The following is a 22,353-nucleotide window of genomic DNA, read 5'->3' on the forward strand; positions in this document are numbered from 1 at the left end:
ACATTATGCACAGCAATGTCGTTGACAATATTATAGAATGTCTTGCCACTAAGTGATAAGCATTTCGCAGTACTGCCAGATCCTGAGAGCCATAGGGTATATTGTCATCTGTGCCCTTCAATGGAAATGTATTTTTCCAGGAAATTTGGTCAGGAGGAACTGAATGGGACAAGCTCTTACCTGTTGACAGACAATGGAAAATACGGGTATCAACTTTACCACCATGTTCAAACATACACATGGACTAATGGGTTGGTGTTTCTGCAGAAACTGAATCGGAAGTCCATTGTGCATTTCCTCCAATTCTTATAGGTAATTAGCAACTTTTTAGCTTAACAGATTAAAAGATAATCAGTGGGTTTAATTTAAATTTATTCGTTCTCTGTCTTGTGATACATTGCATCAGCCAAAATGCAGCCCCATTGAGAATATTGTTCTCAAACACGGGATGAGTTGGGTGACATTTGTAAGCACTGGACATCACCCTGACTACTGTCAAACGACTGACAGCTGCTGTAAATTGGTGTGTTGGAGAGTCGTGTACCTGTGATACCTGTACTAGAGATAACGTAAATATTATCCTCTCCTGTGGATGCTGTCTCCTCTGCAGAAAGTACAGGATCTGTCTTTACTCATCCACCTGACTGCAAGTGGCATGTCAATGGTAATCTAGGCATCCTGTAAAGGGTGGATGGGGCCAGGAAGGACTCAGGGTGTTCTACCAGTCCCCCTAACCAAGAAATCTGAGGTGTTGGCTTTCACTGAAACTGAAAATGAGTCAGTGGGACTCATTTCGCCTGCTTTGGGGAAACCTGTTTTGTCTGGTATCAGGAGTAGGCAGTCACAAAAGGGTAGGGGTCTACTAATTGTCAGGAGTTCAAATGTATGGCAAATGACAGTATCTCTTAGGCAAATGACAGCAAAGGACAGGAAAGGGCACCAGGTTCACTCAGTGTATATGCCTGGGTGTCTCACTCAACCTGTTGAAAGGCTATTCCAACAGCCACTGAGGGAACAGGCTGCAACCAACTGCAGATTGTGGCACACACTGGAACAAATGATGCCTGCCGTCTGTGCTCTGAGGTTATTCTTGGGTCATTCCAGTGACTGACAGAGAAGGTTGAGAAGACCACACTTGCACATGGAGTTTCGACGATGCTCACAATTTGCATCATTGTCCCCAGATTTGATTGTGGACCTTTGGATCTGTGATGAATGGAAGGGCTGAACCAAAGACTTCGAAAGTCAATGACAAGCTACACTGCAACTTTCTGGGCTAATGTCAAATGGTTGAGAACTGTAGGGTCCCCCTAAAAGAGTCAGGTATGCACTACACATCAGGGGCTGCTACTCAGGTAGCTGACTGTGTAAGGGTATACACAAGGGCTTTTCAGATTAGGCGACACACTATCCAATCCAGATAACAATAGCTGTAGGAAACCCCCAAGTACCAGTGTAAGATCGAAAGAGATATCTCCCACAGGTGAGAGTGTTAAAACCCTAATGGTAAACTACTGAAGCATTTGCAACAAAATGCCAGAGTTTGAAGCACTCATGAAAACCAGTGAAGCTCACATAATACTAGGTACCAGAGAGCTGATTGAAACCTGAAATTGATAGCAGTGAGATTTTTCAGGAAAATATCGAAAGGATAGGCAAACAGGAAATGGAGGTGGTGTACTTCTAGTAGACATGAAACTCAAATTCACTGAAGCTGCAAATGTGATTGTTTGAGCAACACTCAGTATGAGAGGTGGGCATACATTGATAATCCCCCACCAGACACAACCAAAAAATTTGGAGAAAACCTCATTTCACTTGTATGTTCCCCAATCATGCTGTAATCATCAGTATAGACTTTAATCATCCAACAATTAATTGGAAAAATTAGTGTTGTTATTAGTGTGCATGGTAAGACATTCTGTGACACTTTACTAAATACCTTCTCCAAAAAGTGTGTAGAGCAGATAGTTAGGAACCCCACTCATGATGGAAATATATTGGATCTAACAGCAACAAATAGACCTGCTCTTGGAGGATGTCCACAACGAAACTGGTATCAGTGACCATGATGTGGTTAGAATAGTTGACTATGTACTGAATAGATATCTACCAGTTGAACAATTAATAATGGGAGGGAACCTGCATGATATACAGTCCCTGTAAAGTAACGTCTAAAGAAACGAAAAACTGCATAATAGGTGTAAAATAAAGCATAAGGCTATAGATGAAGACATGTTGAATGAAACACATTTGGTTGTCAAGAGAGCGATGTATGATGCCTTCAATGACTATCACAGCAGAATATCATCACATAGTCTTCCACAGAAACCAAAGAAATTCTGGTCATGTGAAAAGGCTATCAATGATACCAAAGTTAGTGTCCAGTTTCTAGTGACTGAGACAGGAAATGAAATTGAGGGTAACAAAGCAAAAGCCGAAATGCTTAACTTCATTTTCAAATGTTCCTTTAAAAAGGAAAACCCCAAGGAGAATTTCCCCAATTTAATCCTTGTGCCGCTGAAAAGATAAGCGAAATAATTATTAGTGTCAGTGGTGTCAACAAACAGCTGAAATCGTTTAAATTGAACAAATCTCTAGGTCCCAATGGAATCCCTGTTAGATTCTATATTGAATTTGTAGCTGCGTTAGTCCTTCTTCTAACTATAATCTACTGCAGATTGCTCAAACAAAACACTATGCCCAGTCAAGGGTAGTCGACGTGATCTGCAAAACTACCATCCAATATCTTTGATGTCGATTTGTTGCGGAATCTTTGAATGTGTTCTGAGGGATGGAACAGGAAAAAACCTTAATAACTGGTACAATAGGATGTACCCTCTGCTATGCATCTCATAGTGGTTTGTAGATGCAGATGTGTTTCCCAAGCATCAGAAAACGTCTACACAGCAGTCCCTTATGGATGGTACACCAAACGTGTCCATTTAGTGTGCAGCAGAAACAAACCTAGGTCCCATTAAGAGGATAACTCTTCCATGGCTAAAACTTCAAGCAACACTTCTTGGACCATGACTAGTTCATTATTTCTGTAAGGCTGCAAGCCACAATGTGAGTTGTACAACACTGTGAGATGACTGAACTGAACAGTCTTAGGATGGATATGACATGACCCTAACTGATGGAAGACCTTTGTGTCAAACAGTATACAAAAACTAACAAATCTATCACACTGGAGACACTGCCCTGGTGAGAAAAACTTGGCTGATCTGCTCTCCAGAGATACCACAGCAAACAAAACTTCATTATGCTACTGTATGGTTCCATGAGCCCGTTCTGTCAACAAAGAAAGGAACATGGTAGCATGATTTATATAGGTGAAAGACCATTCTTTGCCAGGGAAGAAATTAACAGACTAGTTCTTCACAGTAAAAACAGTACTCCCTATTTTAATAGTTATGTGGTATATTAACTACTGCAAACTGCTGCAAGTCACAGGATGGACACTTGCTTCAAATGACAGTTAAATGAAAATGGGGCACCTGGTGAACTGACAGCATCAGACTTGCACAGAGCACTTACTTAATGGACTCAGGTTGTTCCACAACATTTAGTGATTGAACTGCGTGCTCTGCACAAAATTCAAAGATAGATTGTATCAACTTGTTCCTGGATAGTGGTCTTATTAGTCTCAGTGGACATTTGCAGTTTGTGGGATTACCCAGAGACCAATGCCAAACTATTCTTCTCAACTAATACAAGCATTTCACCAGCTTACTGATCCAGCAGACTCATATTTGACAGCACCACCCTGGAGTAATGATAGTGTTAGCTGACCTGAGAACAGGATACTGGATTCTTAGCACTACACAGGTAGTTAAAAATGTTCTACACTGATGCCTATCCTGCAAGATGGTGAAGGGTCACTTTGCTCAACAGAGACTAGACTCGGTTACCAGTTGAATGAGTAGCATCACTGGAACTATTTGAAGTAATAGGTATTGACTTTGCTGACCCGTTACACATCTGACAGGAACATACTAGAATAAGGCACATAGTGCTCTATTCACATGAACAATAACACATGACCTGCTACTGAAACTATGCTCGGTTATATCAAATGAAAAATTTCTTCGAGCCTTGCAAAGGTTTGTGGGAAGACAAAGAATGTCCAACACAATATATACTGACAATGCTGCTACCTTCCATTCTGTGCACACAGAGGTGAAAGAGCTCTGGCGTGCTCTCACGGGAAGAAAAACGTAAGAATATCTTGCCCAGCAAGTTATCAAGTGGAAATTCATTACCCCACAAATGCCTTGGTTGGGAGATGGTGGAGGCGGATGGTAGGATCTGTCAAATGCTGTCCAAGTAAGATTTTCTGATGGCTGCAATTGGATGACGAAGGTCTTAACGCAATACTGGTCAGCATAGAAGCAGCACTAAATACAATGCCAATTAAACAAGGGGTAGGGGAATCTGAGCCACAGATGCCAGCACATTTCCTTGAGGAACTCAACAGTGGGACCTGGTGCCTTAGAACAAAGAAACACATACCATAGTGAGTAGAAGAGAAAGTTTGCCGACTCTCCTAGTTCACCGATTCCACTGCAAGATGTCACCTGCGCTGTTTGTGACCCAAGGAAGTTCATATTACCACAGCAATTGCAGTACATGAACTGATTCATTCAAGAAATTTATATAATGAAATGATAAGTATGTGGATATAGTTAACTAACCTTAGCATACGTCAGCTGTCCATTAGTTTAGACAGTTTCCAGGCAGTCTTCAAAGTTTTTGAAGACTTCAGCTCTCTCCGAATTTGTTTAAGACCCATGAAAAACTGGCATTTCAAATAATGAAGAATCAGCTTAGGAATGATGTCCATCACATGATCTTCACACACCCAATTTTAGATATTTCAACACTAATGTCATCCAAACTATTTAAACATTCATAAAAAAAAGTGTCGTTCCATAAACTGTTCTGAAGGAGTTTTACTGTGATGAATTTTTCCACCTCGATAAAAACACAGAAGGTGTCTTTCAATGGGTATGTAAGCGATGTCTTTCCTGTAGAAGAGCCATAATCATTACTAGACATCAATAAAGAGTGTGGCTTCTCAGATGAATTCCCATTTAGAATTTTTATTTGTCAAACATCTAACATCCCATGACAAAAAGCATACTTCTGAAACAAAACAAGAACTCCCTCTTTAAAAGCCCAATGCCCAAACAAATCCAATTTCTCTTCACCATTTACACTGGCTGAATTGGATGAGGCCTTGAAACAAACGAAACATGGTAAAGAGCCTGGTCTGGCTAATATACACCCAGAATTTCTGATGAACATGGGTAATGGTGAAAAAAAAATTGCTGATCCACTTCTTCTCAAACATCCTAGATAGTGGACCACTGCCCAATGAGCTAAACAGAACAAAAATTGTGGCAATTTTGAAACCGGGTAAACCAGCTGACCACCCACAAAGCTCCAGACCAATTTCCCTTTTGAGCTGTACTTATAAACTCTTGGAGAGTCTCATCTATAACAGAATTAGCGGCTTGATCCACGAACATATTCCAGCTGAGCAAGCGGATTTCAGGTCCCAGAGAAGTTGCTGCGACCAGGTAGTGTCCCTAACAACTTTCATAGAGGCTGGTTTCCAGAAAAACATGAAGACATCTGTTGCGTTCGTAGACATAACTGTGGCATATGACACAGTCTGGAGAGAAGGGATGATATACAAATTACTAAAATTTATCCAATGCCAAAAAACTGTAACTCTCATCAACACCATGATGTTGTTGTTGTTGTGGTCTTCAGTCCTGAGACTGGTTTGATGCAGCTCTCCATGCTACTCTATCCTGCGCAAGCTGCTTCATCTCCCAGTACCTACCGCAACCTACATCCTTCTGAATCTGCTTAGTGTATTCATCTCTTGGTCTCCCTCTACGATTTTTACCCTCCATGCCGCCCTCCAATACTAAGTTGGTGATCCTTTGATGCCTCAGAACATGTCCTACCAACCGATCCCTTCTTCTAGTCAAGTTGTGCCACAAACTTCTCTTCTCCCCAATCCTATTCAATACTTCATCATTAGTAATGTGATCTACCCATCTAATCTTCAGCATTCTTCTGTAGCACCACATTTCAAAAGCTTCTATTCTTTTCTTGTCTAAACTATTTATCATCCATGTTTCACTTCCATACATGGCTACACTCCATACAAATACTTTCAGAAATGACTTCCAGACACTTAAATCTATACTCGATGTTAACAAATTTCTCTTCTTCAGAAACGCTTTCCTTGCCATTGCCAGTTTACATTTTATATCCTCTCTACTTCGACCATCATCAGTTATTTTGCTCCCCAAATAGCAAAACTCCTTTACTACTTTAAGTGTCTCATTTCCTAATCTAATTCCCTCAGCATCACTCGACTTAATTCGGCTACATTCCATTATCCTCGTTTTGCTTTTGTTGATGTTCATCTTATATTCTCCTTTCAAGACACTATCCATTCTGTTCGACTGCTCTTCCAAGTCCTTTGCTGTCTCTGAGAGAATTACAATGTCATCGGTGAACCTCAAAGTTTTTATTTCTTCTCCATGGATTTTAATACCTACTCCAAATTTTTCTTTTGTTTCCTTCACTGCTTGCTCAATATACAGATTGAATAACATCGGGGAGAGACTACAACCCTGTCTCACTCCCTTCCCAACCACTGCTTCCCTTTCATGTCCCTCGACTCTTATAACTGCCATATGGTTCCTGTACAAATTGAAAATAGCCTTTCGCTCCCTGTATTTTACCCCTGCCATGTTTAGAATTTGAAAGAGAGTATTCCAGTCAACATTGTCAAAAGCTTTCTCTAAGTCTACAAATGCTAGAAACATAGGTTTGCCCTTCCTTAATCTAGCTTCTAAGATAAGTCGTAGGGTCAGTATTGCCTCACGTGTTCCAACATTTCTACGGAATCCAAACTGATCTTCCCTGAGGTCGGCTTCTACTAGTTTTTCCATTCGTCTGTAAAGAATTTGAGTTAGTATTTTGCAGCTGTGACTTATTAAACTGATGGTTCGGTAATTTTCACATCTGTCAACACCTGATATCTTTGGGATTGGAATTATTATATTCTTCTTGAAGTCTGAGGGTATTTCGCCTGTTTCATACATCTTGCTCACCAGATGGTAGAGTTTTGTCAGGACTGGCTCTCCCAAGGCCGTCAGTAGTTCCAATGGAATGTTGTCTACTCCGGGGCCTTGTTTCAACTCAGGTCTTTCAGTGCTCTGTCAAACTCTTCACGCAGTATCGTTACTCCCATTTCATCTTCATCTACATCCTCTTCTATTTCCATAATATTGTCCTCAAGTACATCGCCCTTGTATAGATCCTCTATATACTCCTTCCACCTTTGTGCTTTCCATTCTTTGCTTAGAACTGGGTTTCCATCTGAGCTCTTGATGTTCATGCAAGTGGTTCTCTTATCTCCAAAGGTATCTCCTTACCCGTAGTGAGATATGCCTCTACATCCTTACATTTGTCCTCTAGCCATCCCTGCTTAGCCATTTTGCACTTCCTGTCGATCTCATTTTTGAGACGTTTGTATTCCTTTTTGCCTGCTTCATTTACGGCATTTTTATATTTTCTCCTTTCATCAATTAAATTCAATATATCTTCTGTTACCCAAGCATTTCTACTAGCCCTCGTCTTTTTACCTACTTGATCCTCTGCTGCCTTCACTACTTCATCCCTCAAAGCTACCCATTCTTCTTCTACTATATTTCTTTCCCCCATTCCTGTCAATTGTTCCCTTATGCTCTCCCTGAAACTCTGTACAACCTCTGGTCCCATCTCCATAAATTCCCACCTTTTTGCAGTTTCTTCTGTTTTAATCTACAGTTCATAACCAATAGATTGTGGTCAGAGTCCACATCTGCCCCTGGAAATGTCTTACAATTTAAAACCTGGTTCCTAAATCTCTGTCTTACCATTATATAATCTATCTGAAACCTGTCAGTATCTCCAGGCTTCTTCCATGTATACAGCCTTCATGAACAAAGTGTCAGCTATGATTAAGTTGTGCTCTGTGCAAAATTCTACCAGACGGCTTCCTCTTTCATTTCTTAGCACCAATCCATATTCACCTACTACGTTTCCTTCTCTTCCTTTTCCTACTACCGAATTCCAGTCACCCATGACTGTTAAATTTTCGTCACCCTTCACTATCTGAATAATTTCTTTTATTTCATCATACATTTCTTCAATTTCTTCATCATCTGCAGAGCTAGATGGCATATAAACTTGTACTACTGTAGTAGGCATGGGCTTTGTATCTATCTTGGCCACAATAATGCGTTCACTATGCTGTTTGTAGTAGCTTACCCGCATTCCTATTTTCCTATTCATTATTAAACCTACTCCTGCGTTACCCCTATTTGATTTTGTGTTTATAACCCTGTAGTCACCTGACCAGAAGTCCTGTTCCTCCTGCCACCGAACTTCACTAATTCCCACTATATCTAACTTTAACCTATCCATTTCCCTTTTTAAATTTTCTAACCTACCTACCCGATTAAGGGATCTGACATTCCATGCACCGATCCGTAGGACGCCATGATAAACAATAGACATTTCCATGTTTACTTGGGAGAAAATGTGAGCAAGGAGAGGAAATTAAGTAATGGTCTGGCCCCCCTATTATTCAACCTATACCTCTCTGATCTACCCATACCAGGTCAAAAAAATTCTGGTACGCAGACAATATCACTCTTGCTTGTAAAACCAAGGACCTAGGACAAGCCGAGACAATTCTCACAGAAGATCTAGCCATTATGAGCACCTATTTTAGAATGTTGCGACAAACCCAGTACAAGTAAAACTGAAGTATGTCCATTCCATTTAACAAACAAACAAGCTAATGCGGAGCTCAGACTGAAACTTAATGGAAACACTCTTCGCCTTATCAAGTACCCTAAGTACTTTGAGTCACCTTTGAATGCACCCTTCCACGTGGAAAGCATCTCGAAAATACTGTTGCCAAGATAAAAACTTGTAACAATATCATTCAAAAATTGTGCGGAATGATGTTGGGAGCTTCAGCAGATACCTTGTGCACATCATCCATTGTGCTGGTCTCCTCAGCAGTCGAGTATTGTGCCCCATTGTGGCTAAACAGTTAAAAACTAACTTGATCGACACCCAGTTGAATAACTGGGGCAATCCGACCAACACTGATTTATTGGCTTCCTCTGCTGAGTAACATCTATCCACCTGCAATCCACAGAAGAAACGATGCCTTGCTTAAGGAATACCGCAAGATACAGAAGAACCTGGACTTACCCATACAGGAAGACATACCATGTTTACAACAAAAAAGACTCCGTTCAAGAAACCCACCAATATGGCAAGCAGAAAAGCTAGATGCCAGTAATACTGTGGGTGAGAGACCTGTGGAACCAAAGCTGTCAACTTATTGAAAATCCTGAAGTGTGTGAGTGGTTCCAAAAGTATAACTGTGATACTGCTAGCACAGAACTCGACAGGAAACTGTGTGTCAAATTGAACAGAGCTCACACTGGGCATGGACGATGCGCAGACACTCTTTACAATTGGGGTGTTGCAGAGTAGTCTCTGGTTGTGACTGTGGGACTCCGAACCAGAAAATCAAGCACATCAGAGATGAATGCCCTTACGTTCCTGTCAGGGGAGTTGGAGCGACCTCATGACAGCTGATGGTACGGCTCTTATATAGGTTAGAAACCTAGATATTGACATTTAATTAGTTTTATATGTAGTTTTGTATTTTCATATTCCTGTTATATATAGTATTACTGATGTTATGTCTGTAATTTTAAACTGCATGTGAGGTGCACGAATAAATAAATAAAATTCCATTTAGAAGGCATTTTGTGAATCTTCTTGTGTGATGCACCACATAACCTGCCAGATGATAAACTAAACATTTTTTTGCCGATGAACTTCCAAGACTCTCCGGCATATGTTATGGATCGTGTTGAGTCTCTGTCGAATTATGTGGAACACACGGCATGTTTTTAATTATGTCTTTCCAGTTCCAGAACTCTGTCTCTCTTCACTGCTGCAAATTTCTAGCTATTGTCGACATAAATAACAAGCCATATTTTATATGTGACATATAAGTACTCTCTCTTTCTTGTACAGTGAGTTTGTACTTACACTTTTATACAAAAAATTTTTTTCCTTAAATTTGTACTTATGTTATAAGCCACTTTAAATATTTAATTTCTGATGAAGGCACTCGTAGAAGTGTTAAAACCTGGTCAAAAAGACTAAAAACTGTGACCGGGGGCTTATTTAGTTTAATTTATAAATCGTCATGGAACGAAGCAGCTATGTTTAAAACTCTGTGATGTACATAAGGTCATGAATATAAAAATGTTTTATGATGGTAAGTCACAGACAGACAGACAGACAGACAGAGACGCACATGTGCGCCCACACACACACACACACACACACACACACACACACACACACAAAATCTTTATTTTAGTAAACTAAAGTGCGCGTCATATATCTTGGCGGCCGAGTTTAGGTTCGTTCTGCGCATCTGACGTCACAAAACACAGTCAGCCAATGAACAGAGAACGATGTTGCCAGATCTCGACAGCAGTGCAGAGCACGGGCAAGTGTCTTCAGTTTTAGAAACGTTCAGTCATAAATAAAGTAATAGAACAAAAGCAATGTCTTGATAGCAGACTTTCTTTTACAGAAAGTTTGGAAAAAGCATTCTTTATACCAATTGCTTCATATTCTATTAATTAATTAAACCAAACAACCAATAAGACTCCTAATTCAGGCGATAGCAAGGAAAGGTGTTTGTTTCAATCTCACGAACTGCTTTTTCGCCATAAAGAACAGCGGTAATTGTTTATTTCCTATTGTACTTCGACGAAGCGTAAATAATTCATAGTCATACCAACAGTGTTTATAAGTAGTTGCGTGAGGTGTTAGAGTCCTTATGGAGTTACACTGTTCGATGAGCTGAGGTAGCGGAACGGTTAAGGTGTTGGGCTGCCAAGTGAAAGGTTATGAGTTCAAACCTTCTGTGATGCTTGATATTTTCTTTATTTAAAAACAATATTGGAGTGCCTTACTTCATGAATTTTATTCGTTTGAATGAAATTTCTAGTGCTTTGCCTCTTCATTAACTTTTTCGCTGCTGCAGACACGTGCTCCCCGCATTCCGCGCTGTGCGCGATTTTGTCATCACTGCACTTCTCGCCTGTGCAGACACATGGTGTTCCCACTGCTTTGACACACTTATCATTCGATTTCACAAAAACTATTTGGCCAAAAAATTTGATTTTTACACATCTTCTTGCCTGATACCTTCCCCCCATAAATGACTTAATTTTGTTTTGGTGTGCAGCATTAAATGTAGTAAACTATTGCACGAAATTTTGAAGAGTTTGCAGAGGTAAAAGTCCATAGCGTATGCTTTCCGTATGGTCGATTTTAGTTGCCACAATGTTGAGAATGAAATGTGGACAAGATACCTAAATTTCATATAATATTTACTGTATAACAATATCTCATTTAATTTAAGTACCACATAGGTGTCATATGTAATATTGAGAAATATTCCGTCTTTCGCGACTGTAATAAAAGTTTTATATACACACGGCGCGTTTGGCTTTATTTTAAAGCACTTCCATCGGTGAAAGGTATGGCACATACACAATGGTATTCATGTTCTATTTCTTGTTTTTGTTCCACAGTCACAGTTTTACCAATGGTATTGAAATATATCCCTCTTCTGCAACTGTAATAAGCGACTTATTTAGACCAGACGCGTTTCTCTCTTTTGAAGCATCATAAGAGGACTGTATTTTGTGTCCTCCATTGCCAAGTCACCTTTCGTAGTTTTGTGCTGCGGTAGCACAATATTCAACGTTTGTGTTGGCTCATCAGTGTTTTAGCAAATAAATGCTGTTTTTGTGTGTGCCACACACAAAATTATATTTGACATAGCTCTGAGCACTTCACTGACAGACGGTATATTCAAGTCCTAATGTTTTTGTAAGTCCACAGTTTTGTTTAATGTATTTTGTCTACTTCCTTTTGATTGATTGAAGTGCTTTAAAATAAAGCCAAACGTGCCCAGTGTAAGTAAAACTGTTGTTACAGTCGCGAAAGGTGGAATATTTCTCAATATTACATATGACACTTATGTGGTACTTAAATTAAATGAAATATATAGGTATCTTGTCCACATTCCATTCTCAACATTGTGGCAACTAAAATCGACCGTACGGAAAGTATACTCTATGGACTTTTACCTCTGCAAACTCTTCAAAATTTCGTGCAAAGGTTTACTACATTTAATGCTGCATAATAACTGCGTTGAACATCGAAAGAAAATTAAGTCATTTATGGGGGGAAGGTATCAGTCAAGAAGATAGGTAAAAATCTAATTTTTGAGCCAAATAGTTTTTGTGGAATCGAATGATAAAGAGTGTCAAAGCAGTCGGAACACAATGTGTCTGCACAGGCGAGCAGTGCAGTGATAAAATCGCCCACAGCGCGGAATGCAGGGAGCACATCTTAGTAGCAGCGAAAGGGTTAATGTGGCCGTGGTGGCTTTACTTCATGAACTGCGCGCTCCCCCCTACACGTAAGCTTGCGAACTATGCTATACTATGGCGCTGCTTCTATTGGCGCGTGCATCGTGTGCAACTGGCAACGCAGCAATCTCCAGCGTCTGGGCGGGCATGCGCAAGCCGCCAAGATAAAAGAATTGAACTATAGTTGCTTATGATTCATAAAGCATAAAGTTCATTATCTTACCTTCAAAGACTTGAAGTTTACAGTTAACCATGTTACTCATAATCTCTTCTGTATGTATTTTGGCCAGTTTCTTAAAACACGTAATGGCTTCAAGCCTAAAATTTTGAAATTAAAAAAAATTAGAACTGATGTAACTATTCATTTTCTTCTATTTGGGGTCCATCAACAGGATAACATCTGGGTGGGTTAGCAATAATAATTAAAGAAATAATTGTTACCTTAACTTTTTCTTTTTCGATTGTTTGAGGCAACCAGCTAAAATGTCATACAGCTTACAGCGGCTATTACTATCTAAACAGTTAATAATAATACTCAGTCCACAAAGAGCTTCAACTAACACCTCTTCATTTTCTGTCACAACTGCATCTAAATATAAGGAACACAAATCTCTACGAATTTGCAGCAGTTCTTCTGCTTCTGAAATAAAAGTAAAATAAATGAGAATAGATACAACCATTTTATAGGAAAACACACTACTTTATTTTACTGCTTCAGAATCATATAAATACCTTCTGATACCAGGCCTTTGTTATTGCAGACATTAAGAAAATTCGTTATAGTTTGCAACACAAGTGCTTTTTCAGTAAAAGTCTGATCTCTGTAGTACTGTGTTTGAAGAACTGGTGTAATCTGTAATCATAAGTTCAAATGATCTTTAGTGACAACAATTTTTCTTTCCTGGAACAATATGAAACAAGTGATTACTCATAACCATGATCACAATGTAGAACAAACCTTTCGGGCACTAATTTAGTCAACTAGATCAGATAACTTAAGACACTGAAAACTGTAAGAATGTCCATGAATAAAAAATGAATACACATTACTTCATCACTAGCTTTTAAAACAACATGGTTTTACTAAGTTATCAGGAGAAAATTACACAGAGCAAAGAACTCATTTATTGTCACGCTTTTTCTTGGCACTCTAGGAAACTTTGCATTAACACCTGACATTATTACATATTTTGGCACAGGGGCAGTAACAGCATCTCAAGATCACCATAAAAGTCAGGTGTATATAAATTAAGGTTGCTGCAAACAATGACAAGGATCACTGAAACAATGAAAAATCTGCAAGTGAGAATTACATGCAAGAATAAAATACATTATGCCTGAGCTGTATTTCTGCAGCCTGGTTGGGGTGAAGGGTTGTGTTGGTTGGAGAGGACAGGGGGGAAAGGAGTTGGGGAGTGGGAGGGAGGGTTGTGGAAGGCTGGTTGACGCGTGGAAGAGAGGCAGCAGGTGCACAGTATAGGAGTGTGACACTGGTGCCAGCATTCCCAATCCACTGTTCCACATCGCTTGTTATCATGTGCTGCACAAACCCACCTCTGCTGGAGCAGGTGCCTGGGTCGCATTCCTACCCCTGCATCTGCTGCCTCCCTCCCAGTCATCATCCATCTTTTGCGTTCCCTCCCTCCTACTCCCCACCACCCTTGTCGCCTTGCCCACTCCATTCAACACAACCCTTCACCCCACCTGAATGTAGAACTGCAGCCCCAGCACAGTGTACTCAGTCAATGCAATGTAACCGTACAAGTCTGTGTGTGTGTGTGTGTGTGTGTGTGTGTGTGTGTGTGTGTGTGTTGGGGGAGGGGTTTGTTTCAGTCTCTTTCATGCACCTTTCAATAACTCAATGTCACTGCTATTCAGTCATTAGCTAGTTTTGCTCCTAAAGTATGCATTATTATGTACATACAGATAAACAGGGACGGTATAAGAGAACAGAATTTGGAACAATTAATATCCTCTGCACACTCAAATATAAGTCATTAGCTACAAATGGTGCTTCAGTTATACTTTTTGTTCTGCAAAGTTGTGCCATAATTTGTAATGAAATGCTGCAGGTTCTCCTTGGACGGTCTGCAGCACTTAGCAGTATGATATAGTGGGACTGTACTATGAACAAGAATATGGCTGTCACTGCTGGCTACTGTTCTTACATAGGAGATGATGATGTTTCAGTTGTTACAGAATAAAATAATAGTGCTAGAGACTCTTCAGCTATTGCAACTTATTCCGTCTATTGTAAAAATGCAAACAGCAGGCTAGCTGCCTATGAGTGATATCAGGTAAAGATACTGAAACAGTGTGCATGAAATGTCTGACATTTGAGCTGTACTTTAATGGTTAATAAACCAAATGAATTGTTACTGAGCTATAATTTCACTATTGTTATCAGTAGAGAGTAAAAAGGGAAGATATATATTGCCTTTAAAAAATTATGGTAAGTCTGCTCCATGAATGAGAACTATATCAATTCCAAACCAAAAAGTTTTAACTGCTCTGTTACAAGGAGAACGTGGATTCGTGCAGATAAATCTGATACAAAACTGTCTTTAAAACCTACGAAGTGGAGCAATTACAATAACACCTTAGAACAGCAGAGGTGGTTACAAACTGTTGAACCTACATGTTTTCACCCACATGTTACATGGTATTTTATCACCAATTGTTATAGGTGGTATTTTCTGCCAGTTATATCATATGTCAAAATTCAATAAACAAGTATTTTGATCCACAAGTCTGAACATAGGCTGTACCCAGTGAGTTCAATGATTAACTGAAGAGACTACTGAAAGGCATCTCTGCCTAGAAAACCGTGATGGTCTTTGGTGGACTTTTTGTTGTTCTTTTGCTTGTGACTTTAAAGTGATTCTGTTTCCTTTCTTAACAAACATGGTCAAGAGTTGTGTTGCATATCGATGCAGTAACTGATTGAGAACAGGAAGTGTATTCAATTCCATCTATAATATATATAGCGTGTTCGAGAAATTCGAATCCCATGAAAAGATATCTAATATCTTTCCAGTTTTGCTCGTTCATGTTCAGAGCTTTTAAAGAAATCGGTGCATACAGTATAAAGGGAATACTGAACTCCATCAAAACATGGCATCACTTGTAGCTCTCAATTTACAAAAGACAGCTATATTTTCGACCAAGAGCTGATAGACAGGTGTTGTAGGAAGATGCTATACCAGGTTTATTCAGTTTTCCTGGCCATTTGCAATTGAAAATCAATCACACAAGGCAACTTGTTTGGAATAAATCATCAGTTTCTGAGGTAAAACCATGTTTTTAACTAGCAAAAGGATACACATTACTGTTAATGTGTCTTTCTGAATTTTTAGAGCTTGTAATTTTTGCTGATGGAGTCTTTTAATTTTGTTTCAGGAAAGGAATTAGACGCAAACCACAAATAAATTGTGTGAATTTGATGGCAATCATGAGAAGTGTAATGCAAGTGTTCAGACTGATGTCTCTCTCAGAATTGTGGCCCTTAGGAAAAAAGTGAGACGATTGCAGATGAAACTTAAGCAGTGTGAAAAAAAGGTGGAAACAATGGCAGAATAGATTACAGTCCTGAAAAGAAGAAACTGTGTAAATGACAGTCTGGAAAGAGTTCTTCAGGAACGTTTTAGCGACATTTCTTTAGACTTTACAGCTACCCAATGGGAAACCAGTGGTGCAAAGAAGCAACCCAGGCAATACAGTAAATGGACCAAACAATTTGCCCTCACTCTGCATTTCTATTCTCCTATGGCATATAGATTTGTACGCTCTACGTTTCTTTTGCCCCAACCCAGCATTCTTCGTAGTTGGGTGTCATCAGTAAATTGCAAACCTGGCTATCTAAAAGAAGTTTTAACTATGTAAAATATAATACAATTGAAAAATGATACCTTAAAGAGTGTGCACTTATTTTTGATAGTTTGTCAATTAGGAAGCAACTTGTGTGGGACAATAAAAAAAGTGCATGCAGGCTATAATGATCTGGGCAACATTGTGAATATAGATGAAGAACTGGCTACTGAAGTTTTTCAGATGGTGTCGTATACAAAAAAGTTTAAATGCACAACGGCATATTTAGTTGTGAATAAAATGTCATTAGATGTAATGGCTGAAACTGTGAGAGTGTGTACACTGGAACTGTTTTCTGTATTTGTTCTTATGAGGTCAGTGACATGTCATGGCACTGCTGTCAACATTCAGACACTGAAAAATCTTGGGTGCTCACTGAATCAGGAAAATTTTGCCCCTTACTTCAAGCATCCTGCCAATGACAGTAATGTTCATGCAATTCTTTATACATGCCCTACTCTGAAATTAGTTCGTAATACTTCAAATGAAAAGAAAATTATGAACTGTGAAGCTGGAGATATGAAGTGGAACTTTATTTGGAAGTTACATTATCTGCAAGAGTGTGAATCTTTAAAATCTGCCAATTCTGTCTCTGGTTTACATGTGAATTTCTGAATTTATTTATGTATTCTTCATAACTACAGTTTATTACCTAAAAAGCTAAAACAGGCCATACAAATCACATTTCCTTGGATAGTTATAAGTTATGTATTAATTATTTATTTCTGATACTTAATTTTTCTTAAAAAAAAAAAGATTAAAAAAAAAGGACTAAACTTCAACTACTACTACTATTACAAAACTACATTAAAACCCTTAACCAATTACCCAGTAACTAATCTACTACAAACACTAGAGTTTGTTCTCTCTTTTTTCATTTATTTTGGTGCATTTAACTTGTACATGGTTGTTTCCACTACTGGATCCGCCCTCATGGTACCATGGTCAACAGCCATAGTCTGCTGGATTCCTTGCGCGTTGGGCAGCACATCAGCAACGTTTCCCATTGAAGCGACTACTTCCATCCATCACTGTTACTTCTTACAGTCCGCACTTCCATAACCACTTTCACTAATGCAATATAGATTCTGGAGACAGTATTTCACTTGGTGGTCGCCAACCTCAATCTTTTGTACATTGTCTAGCCTGGACGGAAGCATAATGACTTATGGTTGAATGCCTCGTGAAGTCTTCCTTGGCCTTCCAAGACGCACCAGGTCGACTCAATCCTCAGTGCAGCTTTGGGATTCCATATCCTTAATACCTGACATCCATTACCCATTGCATCTTCATAGAGTGTAAGCCTCACAATGCGTGTTCCGGAGTGCCCACACTGCCGCAGGCACAGCTATCACTCATCTGTCTTCTGATTTTGTATAGATATGTGGCATAAGGGCAATGGCCAGTCAGGTAATGCATCAATCCACTTGATGGGTTAAGAAATCTCATTTTTAATCTCTCCCTGGTGTTAGGGAGAAATTCATATATTCTCCTGTCAGTGTCCGAAGTGCCCCATTCATTCTTCCTCAGTTGCACAGTTGTAATATGCGATCTTTTATTGCCTTTTCAAACTGGCCTCAGTTCCAAGCATCCTTCGTACTCTACTCCCATTTGATTGCCTTTCTTTAACCAGTAAAAGGCTCCCCTTGCCCAAAGCATCATTTGGGGTATTGCCTTAGGCCCCTGTTAATCTTAGTAGCAAGCCTCGTTGAACTCTTCTAACTATTGATGCTGAATTTTAAAATAAGACAATGAAAGTATCTTAGCAGCCCAGACAATGAGCTCCAGTGTTGCTTATGCCATTGAATTTCTAGAGAGTTCCCAGCACCCAGATTTTCAGATGCCTCCGCCACTTCATCAGAATTATTGATAAACTGTTTAATGAGTGCAACTCTAGCAATGTTCATGCTAAGGGCTTCAAACAATCTTTGAGAGCTGAAAATGTAAATTATGGACTAATTTTCTTTGCTGTGCACAAAACTTCCTTCAAACATTAAGCATTGATGGTGTGTGCATTAGTACACCACGACAAACATTTGTGCTGGGATTTTTGATGTGCATACATGATATTAGAAATCCGTCCCAGGAGTTTCTGTTTTGGGATACTGAACCCCTAAAGTATTTTTTAACGTACAAACTCTCACAAGATCATCTAGAACTCTTTCTTTCTTGCATCAGTTCTAGGTTTGGTTGGAACAATAATCCCACCACATTACTGTTCTAGCAGACTCTGAGAATAATGTTGCTCAAGAACAATGTTACTGCAAGTGACAAGAGTAATGTAGATGACACTGAGAAAATGAGCTCCTTCAGTTTTCATGAATTCAAATTCGATAAGAAGCAAAGTGATACGTTCACTGATGATAGTAATGATATTAGTTCTTTGAGGCTTTTGATTCAGGACTACTAAGCGAACTCCTGGATAAAGTATAATAAATAATATCAGGATATAATGTGAAAAAGATTATGCAATATTAAGATGTGCTGGATATAAAATGTAGACTGGCAATGGCAAAGAAAGTGTTTCTGAAGAAGAGAAATTTGTTAACATCGAGTATAGATTTAAGTGTCAGGAAGTCGTTTCTGAAAGTATTTGTACGGAGTGTAGCCATGTATGGAAGTGAAACATGGACGATAAATAGTTTGAACAAGAAGAAAATAGAAGCTTTCAAAATGTGGTGCTACAGAAGAATGCTGAAGATTAGATGGGTAGATCAACATAACTAATGAGGAGGTACTGAATAAATTGGAGAGAAGAGGAGTTTGTGGCACAACTTGACAAGAAGAAGGGACCGGTTGGTAGGACACGTTCTGAGGCATCAAGGGATCACAAATTTAGCATTGGAGGGCAGCGTGGAGGGTAAAAATCGTAGAGGGAGACTAAGAGATGAATACACTAAGCAGATTCAGAAGGATGTAGGTTGCAGTAAGTACTGGGAGATGAAGAAGCGTGCACAGGATAGAGTAGCACGGAAAGCTGCATCAAACCAGTCTCAGGACTGAAGACAACCACACCACACAAGATGTGCTGAGTGCAAAGAGCTTATTACTGTTCCCTAAATGTGCCCAAATGATCACGCTTACTACAAGACTCTTGTGGCAAATACAGCTGCCTTTACTATGAAGGTTGACAGAGGTTATTTGTTTCACCATCAGTAGCAGTGTTGAAAGTAGTGCAGCACACAGAAAAATGCTTTCGTTCTGCTCTAGTGAGTTTTACCTTAAGCTCAAACCATTTTTACGATAGACTTATTAATACTGCTTGTTGTTACATTGGTGAACAAGCCAATGTAATTGGCAAAACGCATACACTAGTCTGGGTCATTGACTATCAAGGAATGCACGAGTCACAGTTAATATGAAGTATTGTTAGTATATAGCTTCATATTAGATTAAAAGCAACAGCTACTGCACAGGATAACCATTCTGGCATGAGGCACAGGTTGGGGAAGCTAATTAATTTGGCAATGTATGACATGAAAATTGATGCTTACATGTTACTAATTTGACTACCTCCTCCTTTTCCAAAATTATTGCCTCTCAATTATTAACATACAGTCTGTTAAGTTATTTGGCTTAACATTAAAGATTTTTCCCCTTTTAGCTGCTGAAATTAGCAACAAATCAATGGTTTAGCAGTTCTGTTGCCTAATGATCCGTACAAAACTTTTCTCGTTACATGTAGAGAGAAATGCACTTTGCCTCACATGTGTTATTGTGTGAAAGTTCGCTACCTGTCTGATTAAGTAATTATAATAAGAAATTTTTCATGGTCATTTTTATCATTATCATGAACCCCCATGACCTTGCCATTGGTGGGGAGGCTTGCGTGCCTCAGTGACACAGATAGCCACATTGTAAGCATAACCACAATGGAGGGGTATCTGTTGAGAGGCCAGACAAAGGCGTGGTTCCTGAAGAGGGACAGCAGCCTTTTCAGTAGTTGCAGGGGCAACAGTCTGGATGACTGACTGATCTGGCCTTGTAACACTAACCAAAATGGCCTTGCTCTGCTGGTACTGTGAATAGCTGAAAGCAAGGGGAAATTACAGCCGTAATTTCTCCTGAGGGCATGCAGCTTAACTGTATGATTAAATGATGACCGCATCGTCTTGGGTAAAATATTCTGGAGGTAAAATAGTCCCCCATTTGGATCTCCGGGTGGGGACTACTCAGGAGGACATCGTTATCAAGAGAAAGAAAACTGGCATTGTACAGATTGGAGCATGGAATGTCAGATCCCTTAATTGGGCAGGTATGTTAGAAAATTTAAAAAGAGAAATGGAGAGGTTAAAATTAGATATAGTGGGAATTAGTAAAGTTCGGTGGCAGTTCATCAGTCCCCTAGACTTAGAACTACTTCAACCTAACCTAAGGACACCAGACACACCCATGCCCGAGGCAGGATTCGACCCTGCGACCGTAGCAGCAGCGCAGTTCCGGACTGAAGCGCCTAGAACTGCTCAGCCACAGTGGCCGGCTGTGGACAAGATAGACACGAAGCTCTTGGCTACCACAGTAGTACAAGTTTATATGCCAATTAGATCTGCAGATGACGAAGAGTTTGATGAAACGTAGTATGAGATAAAAGAAATTATTCACATAAAGAAGGGAGGTGAAAATTTAATAGTCATGGGTGACTGGAATTCAATGGTAGGAAAAGGAAGAGAAGGAAAGGTAGTAGGTGAATATTGAATGGGGGTAAGGAACGAAAGAGGAAGCCACCCGACCGAATTTTGCACAAAGCATAACTTAATCATAGCTAACACTTGGTTCAAGAATCACAAAAGGAGGTTTTATACATGGAAGTGGCCTGGAGATCTGGAAGGTTTCAGATAGATTATATAATGGTAAGACAGAGATTTAGGAACCAGGTTTTAAATTGTAAGACATTTCCAGGGGCAGATGTGGACTCTGACCACAATCTATTGATTATGAACTGTAGATTAAAACTGAAAAACTGCAAAAAGATGGGAATTTAAGGAGATGGGACATGGATAAACTGACAGAACCAGAGGTTGTAGGTACTTTCAGGGAGAGCATAAGGGAACAATTGACAGGAATGGTGGAAAGAAATACAGTAGAAGAAGAATGGGTAGCTTTGAGGAATGAAATAGTGAAGGCAGTGAAGGATCAAGTAGGTAAAAAGACGAGGGCTAGTATAAATCCTTGGGTAACAGAAAATATATTGAATTTAATTGCTGAAAGGATAAAATATAAAAATGCAGTAAATGTAGCAGGCAAAAAGGAATACAAATGACTCAAAAACGAGATCGGCAGGAAGTGCAAAATGGCTAAGCAGGGATGGATAGAAGACAAATGTAAGGATGTGGAGGCATATCTCACTAGGGGTAAGATAGATACTGCCAACAGGAAAATTAAAGAGACCTTTGGAGAAAAGCAAACCACTTGTATGAATATCAAGAGCTAAGATGGAAACCCAGTTCTAAGCAAAGAAGGGACAACAGAAAGGTGGAAGGAGTATATAGAGCGTTTATACAACGGCGATGTTCTTGAGCAAAATATTATGTAAATGTAAGAGGAAGCAGATGAAGATGAAAAGGGAGATATGATACTGTATGAAGAGTTTGACAGAGCGCTCTAAGCCCTAAGTCGAAACATGGCCCTGAGAGTACCAAACATTCCATTAGAACTACTGACAGCCATGGGTGTGCCCTGACAAAACTCTACCATCTGGTGAGCGAGATGCATGAGACAAGTGAAATACCCTCAGACTTCAAGAAGAATACAATAATTCCAATCCCAAACGTGAAAATAACCGAACTATCAGTTTAATAAGTCATGGCTGCAAAATACTAATGCGAATTCTTTATGGACGAATGGAAAAATTGGTAGAAGCTGACCTCGGGTAAGATCAGTTTGGATTCTGAAGAAATGTTGGAACACGTGAAGCAATACT

At 39.5% G+C, this 22,353-nt stretch overlaps 1 protein-coding gene across 1 annotated transcript in view; it reads right to left on the reverse strand.

Annotated features, from left to right (window-relative positions):
* Window positions 1-22,353, reverse strand: part of LOC124757568 (MMS19 nucleotide excision repair protein homolog) — a 148,677-nt gene that overhangs the window by 51,854 nt on the left and 74,470 nt on the right. Inside the window, exons 6-8 of the mRNA XM_047249069.1 lie at window positions 13,299-13,419; window positions 13,008-13,206; window positions 12,790-12,884 (exon numbers count right to left, since the gene is read on the reverse strand). Coding sequence (XP_047105025.1) covers window positions 12,790-12,884; window positions 13,008-13,206; window positions 13,299-13,419 — 415 coding nt within the window. The remainder of the gene's footprint in view (window positions 1-12,789; window positions 12,885-13,007; window positions 13,207-13,298; window positions 13,420-22,353) is intronic.

Source organism: Schistocerca piceifrons, unplaced genomic scaffold (genome assembly GCF_021461385.2).
Source record: "Schistocerca piceifrons isolate TAMUIC-IGC-003096 unplaced genomic scaffold, iqSchPice1.1 HiC_scaffold_552, whole genome shotgun sequence".
Classification (NCBI taxonomy): Eukaryota; Metazoa; Arthropoda; class Insecta; order Orthoptera; family Acrididae; genus Schistocerca; species Schistocerca piceifrons.